Source organism: Sycon ciliatum, chromosome 9, assembly GCF_964019385.1.
Source record: "Sycon ciliatum chromosome 9, ocSycCili1.1, whole genome shotgun sequence".
In the NCBI taxonomy this organism is placed as follows: Eukaryota; Metazoa; Porifera; class Calcarea; order Leucosolenida; family Sycettidae; genus Sycon; species Sycon ciliatum.
This window is the reverse complement of record NC_088651.1, coordinates 12420695-12433336: the sequence shown is the minus strand read 5'-3', so window position 1 is coordinate 12433336 and position 12642 is coordinate 12420695. Positions and strand designations below refer to the sequence as shown.

The following is a 12642-nucleotide window of genomic DNA, read 5'->3' as shown; positions in this document are numbered from 1 at the left end:
AGAGGGAGACAGTCAATAAAACAAAACATATCCAGGTTCTATCATCATAGCAGAAAGCCTCGAGCCGACAACAGCCAAACATGTTTGTCACTTGAGCGTATTCTTGGCATATCTGTGTTCTACCATCCTAGCAGAAGGCCTTGAGCCGACAACAGCCAAACATCTGTGTCACTTGAGTGTATTCTTGGCCATACTAACTCTCGATTGGAGTAGTTTCTGTCGTTGTCAGTCTTTCCTCGACAACGATCCTTTCCTAAATCCTTATTCGATATCTTTTCTAACGAGCAATTACTGAGTAATCGGTAGAATCGTTTCAGCCCTAATTTTCGCATAGAGACCAGGGGCACATGGTACACTGGTGGACGCGGCAGGATCTCCGCTATGCGTGGACGAAATTTCAGGTTTCCCCGGGCGGTGTTGCCGCTAAAACCCAACTTTACTCTACGGGTCATTAGTCGTACGTTGTGTGCGTGTGATGTATGCGTCATGATTGTGTCATATTCTGTGTCATGATTATGTCATGATTATGTCATGGTGATGTTGTGCTGCAGGGAAAACCCTACTTTGGATATGAGCTGGTGATTTTCCTCGTCATGGGAGCTATTGGTAAGTCAGCGGGCTGATAAAGCTATGATATTGTGTATTGCTGATAGCGGTGTTTGGTATCGACTTTACTATCTTCTACATAAATCTTCCTCCCTCCAAACACCTCAACCACCCATCATATTATTGTAAAGCCCCATCCATTCGGATTGCCGTGTACTGAAAACTACATTATCGTGTACAGCATCTGATCTGCTGTGTGAAGTTGGCTCAAACCAAGCCTGCTGTCTGATCAATCGACTGCCCTCTTGTCAATACTGCGCAGGTGGATTGGTGGGAGCACTGTTCAACAAGATCAACTACCATCTCAGCATCTACAGGAGAACGTATGTGAACAATGCTGCCGCCGCAACCATCTCTGACTGCAATGCACTACGGAGCCATCCGAATTATCGATCGTTTACGATCTTTTACGGTATCGATAAAAGTTCTGTTTATGGGTGGTTGGGTCAAGGAGTTGCATTTCAAAAACAGTGATAGCTGAAACATCAGTCCATTCAAGCTGTGAAGTCCAGTTGTGCTGGTTTATACGGAGGGCGCCGGATTCTAAAGTGTTGTGTCAACGAGAGACAACTGTTAAAAGTTATGTTATTCAGCTGTACTTGTGTGTTCTGTGTGTGCTTAGCTACGTGGACAAACGCTGGAAGCGCTTTCTCGAGCCGCTGGTCGTAGCGGCGGTGGTCACCACTGCACTCTTCGTTGCCGTTCTGTACACCGACGAGTGTCATTACAATGGCCAGTATCAGACAGAAGACAAGAAACCACAAGTAAGCCCTCGATCATGCATACAGTCAACTTTGCGTATAACGACACTCGGCGGGGCATCAGTAAAGTGTCCTTATTCGCGAAGTGTCCTTATAGAGGTTATGCGAAAGGATCACGTGCAGGCGGCGTGTAGGCGGCCAAAGCGGCCGCGCTCCGCAGGGGTGGCAAAAGAGATGAAAAGTTCAAAAGAAGTACATGTGCCTGGAATAATTTCACGAAGGAAATTTCCTGTATCGCTGTTACGTTCCTCTTCTGTTCTTTACAAAGGACTATTGTACGAACGCTGAATCAGTGGCCATGACTTCTCCCAAGTTTTCAAAAGTGTATGACGAGTTAGATGACTCCAGCAAATGCCGGTACCGTGAAAAGCTCGAGCGCGTTTCACCAGACTCGAGTGATCCTTACCTGCCCAGAAGTATTTTTTTAGAGGAAGATAAATTTCCACTTGTGGACTATCCCGATATTTACAATTTCTTGGTCAACGCGCCCAGCCCCTACATCAAGGAGCAGCTCAAGGCCTACAAGAGCTTGGAAGGCTACAAATACCTTGTCAGTGGCTGGGTCGGCGATGTTCGTGCGTTTCCAGCGTCCGAATCTGACACATGTGACAGCAAGTTTGTCATCGCCAAAGTCCGCCATTCCCAGTCAGTTTCCGGCACCCATCTGCAACCCTGGATTGCTGCGCAAAACGACGGTAGCGTGATTTGTGCACACTGCACCTGCATGGCTGGTCTTGGTGAGTCTTGTTCTCACGTTGCTGCACTGTTGTTCAGCCTGTATTCTAGAACGCAGCTGATTCAGAACACAGGAAGCACTTCATTGCCGTGCCAATGGTCAACTCCTTCAATGAAGGAGGTGGAGTATGCCAGGATTCGTGACATAAACTTCACTGCACCCGACACTAAACAGCATGGGAGCAAGCGCCGTAGGTCGGAGGAGAAGGTCCCTGCTGATATTAAGCAACCCTCCAGTGCTGAGCTGGGTGAAATATATGGAAATTTATGTCAAGCCGGTAAACCGTCATTGCTCTCCCTTGTTCCCGAGTTCTGCGATAGGTACGTACCTTCCAAGCCGGAGGGATATCCACCCATTTTGGATTTATTGTACGAACCAGACATGCTGGATGCTAGTTTTGGGGACCTGCTCGTTCGTTGCGAGGCAGTATTTCCAGCGGTCTGTGTTTCAGAGGAGGAAGCACGCGCTGTGGAACAGGCTACGCGGAACCAGGCAGATTCCAAGGCCTGGTTTGAATTTCGCGCCGGCCGGATCACAGCTTCAAAGTTGAAGTCTGCTGTTCGTACGGATATTAGCCAGCCCTCTGCGTCCTTAGTCCGCTCTGTGTGTTACCCTGAGGCACACAAGTTTCGTAGCAAAGCCACACAATGGGGATGTGATCACGAGCAGAAGGCAATTGACAACTATAGTGAACATGCCAGTGCAACACATCAGAAGGTTGAAGTACTGCCCAGTGGCTTTGTAATTCATCCGGACTATCCATATCTTGGCGCTACTCCCGACTCCCTTGTGCAGTGCTCCTGCTGTGGCAACGGCGTGGTGGAAGTGAAGTGCCCGTACGGGTGCCGAGACAGTAGCCTGCATGATGCTGCCGATTCAGGGAAGTTCTGTCTAGTAAAGTCCGGCGGAGCACTCCATCTTAAGCAAGACCACATGTACTACTACCAAGTACAGCTACAGATGCTGGTGTGTAAGGTGCAGTACTGTGACTTTGTTGTGTGGAATGAAGGTCAGCTGTTTGTGGAGCGTATCTGTGCAGACACAGATTTCATCCGTGAAGCGGTAGCAGGTGCCAAGAAATTCTTCCAGTGTGCTGTTCTCCCAGAGCTTGTTGGGAAATGGTTCACTAAGACGTTCTCCACTCTTCCTGCCGATGCGTCTTCAGCGGCTACATCAGCCTCGGAACCACTTGGTGCTGCCAGTACAACATCTACTGCGGATCAAGAACGCCCTCCGGAGTTTTGCTACTGCAAGTCTGTGAAGGCTGGCGAGGTACTGCGATGTTCCAACAACGATTGCAGTATTCGTTTGTTCCACATGGCTTGTTTGCAGCTGAAGAGTAAGCCAAAGCGCAAGAACTGGACCTGCCCGGAGTGTCGCAAGATTAAATCTGCCACTAAATAATGATATGCATGTACAATTACAGTGGTAGCGACTTCGGCGACAAGTTTATAGGAATGTTGGTCGCTAAGTACAACGTTCGTCAGCCTACTCAAGCTCAACTGCATGAGGGGTGAATTCCCCGAAACACTGTGTATTGAGCAGGGAGTGGTGCTTTCTTGCAGGTTTGCCGGAAGGAGGGCTCGAGGGACTTCTTCTCTGCTCTAGATGGCAGTTGTGAGTCAGTCAAGTGTCTGGATGGAAGTCGTGAGTTTGTCAAGTTTCTGAATGGCAGTCGTGAGTCAGTCAAATGTCCAGTCAAGGCGGCAGAAAAGCTCGACCTCTAGTATGGGGTGCAACCAACTTTCCATGTACATAGTCATTTTTGTCGTAGCATTTGTAAATCCAAGTTTCAAGCATTTGAGAAGTGATCCTGCTATTCTGGTATTTCTAGAGTTGCATTTTCAACTTGTTCTGCTGTGCCTTCCACGGTACTTGCTGTTGCACTTGCCACGTGTGTGCATACAATCGGTGGCTGGGCTTTCACAACGATTTCCGTTACCTTTCTTGTATTTCTTTGCTTGCATGTATCTCTGAAGGACCATAATGCTGATTCGTATTTGTGGGTCCCAGGACATGCGTGAAGACCACTCACTGCTTATGCATGTGAACAGAGGAACTCCATCATTACACATCAAACACTTCGCTCTTTACGTCTCTTCCGGGTGATGTTGGCATAAGTTGAGTTGTTCTTTGGTGCTGGGCATACTACATAAAATTATTCTGATGGTACATCGCGCACTACCCAGCACCCTAAGTTGGGTTTCAGGGCTATTCATAATTATTATATTGTGTTGTCCCTATTTGGACCAGGAGTCATTATATTGATGCAACAAGAAACGGAGGCATGTCGTGAGTGATGATAGAAGCCAGTATTATTACTATTATTATAAGTCTGTTGGCGTTGCCATGACCAAGCAAGCTTGGCTAGCCAGACAAAAGAAACTAGAAACAAGCGAGGTCAATGAGGTGAACACATGCGCATGCAACTGCAGAATAGGTAAAACAGAAATATAATTGCCGGTATATCCAGACAGTCCAAAAAGCACAAAGGGTTAATAATAAATTTGAATAATATAATAATAATATAGCAATCATTACAGCTGACAAAGCGGCATGATGTAATTTACTCGAAAGGTACGACGGACTCACAACAGTTGCACAGAGCACAGCAGACGGTGACAACCTTGTCAATGAATGCACATGATGTAGCTTTATCGTCATGCATGAGGAAAGCAATGGGCAAAGTGCCAGAGAGGATCGTGTATTTCTGGCGAAGCATTCCAATCACTCGCTCCACATGGATACGGACGCGTGACACTTGTCGAGCACTGTCCAATTTCAGCCTGGAGAGTTGCTTCTTCCCCTTCGTAAATGGGGGCATCACCAACTCTGCGCAGAACATGCCAACGCTGTCTTCAACAGTGAAACCACGGTCAGCCAGCACCTGGTCACCCGGATTTAGGTGACTAAGCAGACCGCAGTGCTCTGTGATGAACTTGTCTGAGGCTCTCCCGCCCCATGCATGCGAAATAAATGTAATGACACCTTGTGGCGCTACGCCAATCAAAAACTTTGCAGTGTTATGGCTTTTATAGTGAGAGTACGTTTGAGCTCTTGCCATCAGATCAGAAGGTCGTTCACAAAAAACTTCAAAGCAGTCAATAATGACAGCACAGCCCGGGAAATGCTTACGAAATTCAAGTGGCAGAGTTTTGCGTAGTTCGTCCCTTTCCGGCCATTTGACAAGTGGTCCCAGCATCACATGCATCACCCGGATCCAGCGCTGGAAAATCCGGCACACGGTCGACTGGTGAATGCCGAATCTGTACGCCAAGTCTTGGTCCCGACAATTCAGCCGAAGCTTCATGAGAACAATCAAGAACTGCTGGAAGAGAGAGAGCGTGTGGCGGTGGTGCTGTGGAACTCTCTTCCTCACGTGTTCAAATATGCCCATCATGGTCCCAAAAGACTGCAAACCAGTGTAGAAGAGCACCTTCGCGTTGTCTTTCTCAAACGACTCGATTGACAAGGTGTCACCTTGTCCTGGAGCGTGTGGCATCCGTTTGCTTTCCAGGACCAAACAGTTGTTTGTCTCCTCCAGCCGCGTCAAGTGCTCCATATCCATGTCAGTCTGCGATGAGACACTGGAGACTGCTACAGGATCAGACTCTACCTCTGCACCATAGGCACCAGGCAAATCTGCCATTGCCTCTGTGAAGTCATTCCCGGAGGCGTCCACTTTCACTGGTGTCTGCGTCTTGCTCTCCTCGAACGTCAGCTTCCGCTTCGCTCGGCGTTCATATGCCACCAAATCCCTCTCCGCTTTACGCTTTACAGGAGTCCTGACATGTTCAAAAAGTTTCGGAACGTAAGCGGGAGATAGTGGATCGTTGCTCTTCTCTGCGCCTACGAAATGGTCTGAACAGATCCTGCTACTGTCAGTTGGCTTCCAATTCTCTCGTCTCATAGCCGCAACCCATAGTTTGCGCCGCTCGTCCGCTACAGGAAACTTGTAAAACTTCACAGCCGTTCCAGGATCGGCACGATTGCTACATCCGACGGCTGCACAACTCTTCGGCATGTTGAAGGCTAAAAACTTCAGCAAGCGAGACACCAGCGGAAATAAAGTGAGGAACGATATGTCGACAACCAACAACAAATTTTACTTTTCCTCTCAAAGACTAGTAAAAAATAGTTCAAGCAGAAACGACTTCATTTTGCCACCCCTGCCACTCGCAGCCGCCTTGGCGCTCCTCGTGACGTCATTCGCATAACCTCTATACCCGAAGTCTCATTATATGTATTACAGTTAGATGGGACTTTGCTCTGGGCATGGAAATTCTGTTGTTATACCCGCAGTCGTTATTAGCGAAGTTGACTGTACTTGCCAACCACAGGCAAGCCGTTTCCTTGACACTGAAAAGGATTTTCCTTGATTGTACGCATGTTTCCTTGATTTTTACGCCAAACACTGTGCAAATTGTAGTATAATATTATACCGTATTTCCGCGCATATAAAACCATGGCGTTATAGCTGTTTTGGACCCAATCTTTGGAGAAAATAGCCGCTGTTTTAACGCCATGGCGCTAAAAGTGAGAGACGCGTACATGCAAAAAACGACAGAGTATGAACTTCGAGTACTCGTATGGTGCCGTTGCACTTTCATGTCGAGCATCCATGTACTTTCAATTTTCCCTGAAAATTTCAAATTGTGAACCTATTGTGTACAAGGTGGCATACACACTTGTGTGAAGGTGTGGTGGCGGTATGGCATGTGACAGTGGGGATGGGTACATGCAGGGAGAATCACCGCTGCTGTAGGTTCACTGAAAGAATTGAACTCACCTTTAACGCCAGATGCTACTTCCTCCACATTGAATTTTGTTCACTTATAACGCCATGGCTTTATTAGTGAGGGCGGCCTTATATTCGGATATAACGCCATGGCTTTATATGCGTGGAAATACGGTACGTATGACACCATAGTGACGTCATCATGATCACGAAACATTCGCAAACGGAGCAGTACGAGGAAAATGAACTTGTCCTAGTGCTAACTCAAGTAGTTCTTGCTCGCTTAAAAAGCATTGACGATCCAGAAAAAGGTGCTGGTGGATATTCTTTCGAAAATACAGTAGATTCAGTTTTTCAAATATACCATGATGAAAACGAGTTTTTCTGGAAAATCAGGTAGGGTTGGCAAGTATGATAACGCACTTTAGCCTTTGATTAATATTTAGTGTTCTGCTCCTCTTCCAAAAATCGTGAACTTGAGTACGTCGCAGATGTTAGGTAGCTTACAGTATGTAACCGTTGGTTGCCTTCTTTGGGGTTTTGTAAATTTGTTGAGACCTGACGGAATGAAGAATTGTTTCTGTTAAGCACATTCATGCTGTGTTTCATTCATCAACCAGTGGCATGAGCATCTTGTCTAGCTTCGTTCTCACACTTCTCACACTTATTTTTCTAGTCCAAGCAGCTGGCAAGCAAAGGGAAATTTTTCTGGAATACATTGTTTCACCCTCGGACATGTTTTAGCTGGCTGTGACCCATGTCTTTCTTGTGTGCAGGTGTTCTGTTCGGATGGTCAGTTCCACTCAATGGCTACAATGGTGTTTTCTGTACCCGAAGAAGCCGTCAAAACTCTCTTCCATGCTCCACCGGGTACGTACCACAGATAGTTGTTGTGTCTGGTGTTATTTTTGTTGTGATGGTGTACGGGTGTGCTGTGCGGGCTTGTGCTGCTCTGGTGCCGTGACTCAGAAGGAAGTTGTTTGTGTGTGTGTGTGTGTGCGCGTGTGTGTGTGTGTGTGTGTACGTGTGTGTGTGTGTGTGTGTGTGTGTGTGTGTGTAAGTGTGCACATGGTTGTTTGTGTGTGTTCCTGCACGCATGCGCTCGCATGTGTGTATGCATGCACGTACGCACAAATGTGCATTCGTGGATGTGTTAGTGTTCATGCATCAGGATCCCCAAAATGGGTAAAGAACTGAGAATTGTGCATGCGGATACTGAGCCAGTATTATAAGTAAAATAGAAGAAATCACATGGAAACGAGTTATGAAGCAACTATCCTCGACTACCTTTCTGACTGCTTATTATCTTGTTACAGTCGTGGATAGTTGCTTCATAACTCGTTTCAATGTCATCTCTTCTCTTTTTATTGTGGATACTATAACCAGCATTCAATTCTATTTCTATCTTATCAGAGCATCGATTTATTCTTGCTGTCTTGTACAGCGGTGATAAGTGCATCGACAGTGTTCATCTTTGCCGGTATCTTCTTCATCCTGGCGTGTTGGACGTACGGTCTCGGCATTCCCAGTGGTCTCTTTGTACCGTGCATTCTCCTGGGTGCTGCCTGGGGCCGCGGTGTAGGCATCGGGCTCAATGCCCTTGCTCCAAAGGTGAGATAAACGGATGCTCCTTCTTAACTCCTCCCGTGTTCTTCCCCCCTGTCCTTGCACCTCCTCCCCCCCCCCCTCCCCCATAGATAAACATTGATGGTTGTTGTGTTGAGTTTAATTCGCAATTTAAACGGGCAAGTATGCCCAATTACAGGAATGCGAATACCAGAGAGAGATAAGGAAGAATAGAAGAAGAAGAGCAACAGTGTAGAGATGGTTTGGAGGCTTGATCCTTTGCTGATGAGACATTCATGAGTGGAGGTGTTCTGTCCACTGACAGTTTGCAGCAATGGCTGACCGTGTCGGTCAGTCCCACGCAGGGGCGGTAAACCTGGTATGGTTGGTCAGGCCACAGGCGACCCACTGTTCACCCCATGTGTATGTGTGTTTATTTCTGGGGAGTTCATGTGTCCCCGCTGGATCATGCACAATGTATGAAAGTCTGTGTGATATGGCTGGACCATTCGGTAACTGCTTGTGCCGGTCCTGCAATGCCAATATTTCTCCTAAAATTGATTTTGACTCTGTGTGTGCATTTCTCCGTGTGCATGCTTTTGATCTCGTTACTCCTGTGTGTATGTGTATGCGTGTACGTGCATTCATGCATGTGTGTATGTGTGTGTGTATGTCTGCACATGAATGTGAGCATTCGTGTGTGTGCATGATGTACGCATCTGTACGTACATGGTTCTGCGCTCATGATCCGCTATGTGCTGTTTTGAAACTGCAGTTCTTCGTTGAGCCCGGAAAGTACGCTTTGATTGGAGCGGCAGCCACACTAGGTATGCTGCTGTTGTTGTTGTTGTTGCTGCTGGTCATGATGATAACGATCATCTTCTACACTAAATTCAAGTACAAACATTCCACAGTAAAGCCTGGTTTATGCAACCACCCCACGGTCCAAGCAAAAGCGGTCGTTAAAGCCAGGTGGTCTTTAGAACCAGGTCCCACAGTTTCTGTGTAGAACTATCCGTGCATGGAAAAACGGTCGTTAAGAGCAGGTGGTCGCTAAAACGAGAGGTCGCTTACACCAGGTTTTACTGTACTTTGAAACTGCCATCCATTCTAGTAATGAGCATGACTCGTACTAAAATGTTTCCTTCATCACAAGAATTCATTGTGTTAATTTTGCCCGTACAAGAGGTTTGGGCATTATTCATTCAAAGAATGAAGGGGTTCGCAACGTTGAAAACCTAAACCTACTTCCGCTCTCACAACTGCGTTTTGGATATGCCGTGCTGTGTATTGTACGAAGCCGTGGGTATTACGTGGCTGTTTTCTCATTCATGCAATTTGTTGTTGAGCTAGTGATTACGCACTCGTGACTGATTAGGAGTATTGTATTGTTTCTTAGATTGTGAGCAATTGTTCGGTGAGTGCATGGCCGCAGCCTCATAGAGTTATGGCGTATTCTGGTGTGATTATTTCTTTACCTCTAGTGGTTCCCCGCTCCCAAGGCCCGACTCAGTGTCCCTTTTCTTTTCTCCCTACTGTACTCTCTCATGATCACTAACGCATGAAACACCGAGTAACGGCAACAGCACATGGTTTCCCTCTCTGTACAGTAAAACCTGTGACTAACGACCATCCCTTGGGGCCAGAGAAAGTAGTCTTTAGTGACATATGGTCCTTAGTTAGAGGTTTGCTCCGCACAACCATAATGAATGTGAGACCGTCCGTGCCTGGCGAAGTGGTCTGTAGTACCAGGCTGGTCGCTAGTCACGGTGGTCTTTAGTTACAGGTTTTACTGTAGTACCAGGCTGGTCGCTAGTCACGGTGGTCTTTAGTTACAGGTTTTACTGTAGTACCAGGCTGGTCGCTAGTCACGGTGGTCTTTAGTTACAAGTTTTACTGTAGTACCAGGCTGGTCGCTAGTCACGGTGGTCTTTAGTTACAGGTTTTACTGTAGTACCAGGCTGGTCGCTAGTCAAGGTGGTCTTTAGTTACAGGTTTTACTGTAGTACCAGGCTGGTCGCTAGTCAAGGTGGTCTTTAGTTACAGGTTTTACTGTAGTACCAGGCTGGTTGCTAGTCACGGTGGTCTTTAGTTACAGGTTTTACTGTAGTACCAGGCTGGTCGCTACTCACGGTGGTCTTTAGTTACAGGTTTTACTGTAGTACCAGGCTGGTCGCTAGTCACGGTGGTCTTTAGTTACAGGTTTTACTGTAGTACCAGGCTGGTCGCTAGTCACGGTGGTCTTTAGTTACAGGTTTTACTGTAGTACCAGGCTGGTCGCTAGTCACGGTGGTCTTTAGTTACAGGTTTTACTGTAGTACCAGGCTGGTCGCTAGTCACGGTGGTCTTTAGTTACAGGTTTTACTGTAGTACCAGGCTGGTCGCTAGTCACAGTGGTCTTTAGTTACAGGTTTTACTGTAGTACCAGGCTGGTCGCTACTCACGGTGGTCTTTAGTTACAGGTTTTACTGTAGTACCAGGCTGGTCGCTAGTCACGGTGGTCTTTAGTTACAGGTTTTACTGTAGTACCAGGCTGGTCGCTAGTCACGGTGGTCTTTAGTTACAGGTTTTACTGTAGTACCAGGCTGGTCGCTAGTCACAGTGGTCTTTAGTTACAGGGTTTACTGTACTTGTCTAAAGTTCAGCACCTACTGTAGGTGCGACAGGCACTCTCACGAGATGCCGCAACTCTCTCTCTCTCTGAGTACAGCACTGGTAAGCTGTAGTTCTGTACAGCATGTATTGGAAATCTGCTTTCCTGTGTGCTGTCTGTTGTGCTGTCGTGCTGTTTGTGCAGGCGGTGTGGTACGCATGACTATCTCTCTCACCGTCATCATCGTGGAGTCGACGGGCGACATCACCTACGGACTGCCGATCATGTTGACCGTGATGATGGCCAAGTGGATAGGAGATCTGTTCAATGAGGTATGTCATGCCGGCATGTCCATTTTGAAGAGCTGAGATGCAAAACCCGAAAAAGAGCCAAATTTGAGAAAATCATATTTTCCCCTCAGTTTAATCAAAAGGTCTAGGTGCACCACCAGGTAAAATTTCACATTCAAAATCCGACTAGAACCATTTCGAAACTGGCAATTTTGGATTTAGATACCAACTTCACACAAGATGAATCCTTTTGGCCGTTATCCGAAAAGTGATCACAATCTCACTGCACAGTGCTGTGAAAAGAAAAAAATCATCGGGTTATGCGTGATGAATGCATTTTTCACCACCTCTTCAATGAAGTGAAAAGCTAGCTTTTTACACCACTTCAGCGACTTACTCACCCCGGAGTGAGTACAGACCATGGCGTCGTTTCTGTAGACTCCAACCATAATGGATGTTGTAATCTTGGGTCAGGGATCGCCGCCGGATCCTCTGGCCTTGCCGATTGCGCTTTCTGGTGCCGTGCCGTGTCTACGTTATGCATGGTCGACAGGAGGTACAACACCTTATGGCTGTGCAGCTTAACAATCTCCAACTTTCCTTTGCGCCGGAATGCAAATTGTCCTTTGGGTACATTGGGTTTTTTCAGTTGTAGATTTTCCTTTTTCACCAGATGAGACCAGACGACGCTTGCAGACACCAGCACGAGCACTGCACCAGTCACACTCCACAACAGCTAGAAGTTGTTCCTGACAAGCCTTGTTTTGTTCCATTATGGTGTTGGGAACTCATCAGAGGAGAGGTAGATTTGACGGACCTACTGAAGATGGCATCACCAAATTATTTTTTCAGTTGGTGCGGAATACCCGCACGGTTTGCTGGCAGCGTTCCGCACACGGCTGTGCGACGGGCTAATGAGTACTGTGCTAACGGGAGCGACGTGGAAAAATTATGAATGAACAGCTGGTATCCTTTGTTGACTAGGTCACCAAGCAGATGAATGACCAGGGCACCGGTGGCCCCGACCTCAACGGTATGTGGCAATGCCGGACCTTTTCCAATGTACACCATGGCGTTACAGAAATGACCAACTGTGTCGCAGACTGAGAGTGCGTGTATTTTCAGACCAAAACGTGCGCGTTTGCTTGGTATGTATTGGCGGAAAGTCACCCTGCCCTTGAATTTCACAAGCTCTTCATCGATACTAATCTGTTGGCTCGGTCTGTGAACAGAACAGAACTTCGCCAAGAAGTGATCGATGAGTGGTCGTACCTTGTACAGTCGATCCTCCTTGTTCGCAGTTGTATTGTCCATAAAATGGAGAAACTGCATTATGACTCCCACCTTCCAAC

At 47.1% G+C, this 12642-nt stretch overlaps 1 protein-coding gene across 2 annotated transcripts in view; it reads left to right on the top strand.

Annotated features, from left to right (window-relative positions):
* The window catches only part of LOC135824866 (H(+)/Cl(-) exchange transporter 7-like), a 37039-nt gene that overhangs the window by 16061 nt on the left and 8336 nt on the right, over nucleotides 1-12642 (top strand). For both annotated transcript variants that reach the window (XM_065337593.1, XM_065337592.1), the window contains 7 exons: nucleotides 552-606; nucleotides 869-929; nucleotides 1229-1370; nucleotides 7618-7711; nucleotides 8286-8452; nucleotides 9183-9234; nucleotides 11205-11332. In XM_065337593.1, coding sequence (XP_065193665.1) covers nucleotides 552-606; nucleotides 869-929; nucleotides 1229-1370; nucleotides 7618-7711; nucleotides 8286-8452; nucleotides 9183-9234; nucleotides 11205-11332 — 699 coding nt within the window. The remainder of the gene's footprint in view (nucleotides 1-551; nucleotides 607-868; nucleotides 930-1228; nucleotides 1371-7617; nucleotides 7712-8285; nucleotides 8453-9182; nucleotides 9235-11204; nucleotides 11333-12642) is intronic.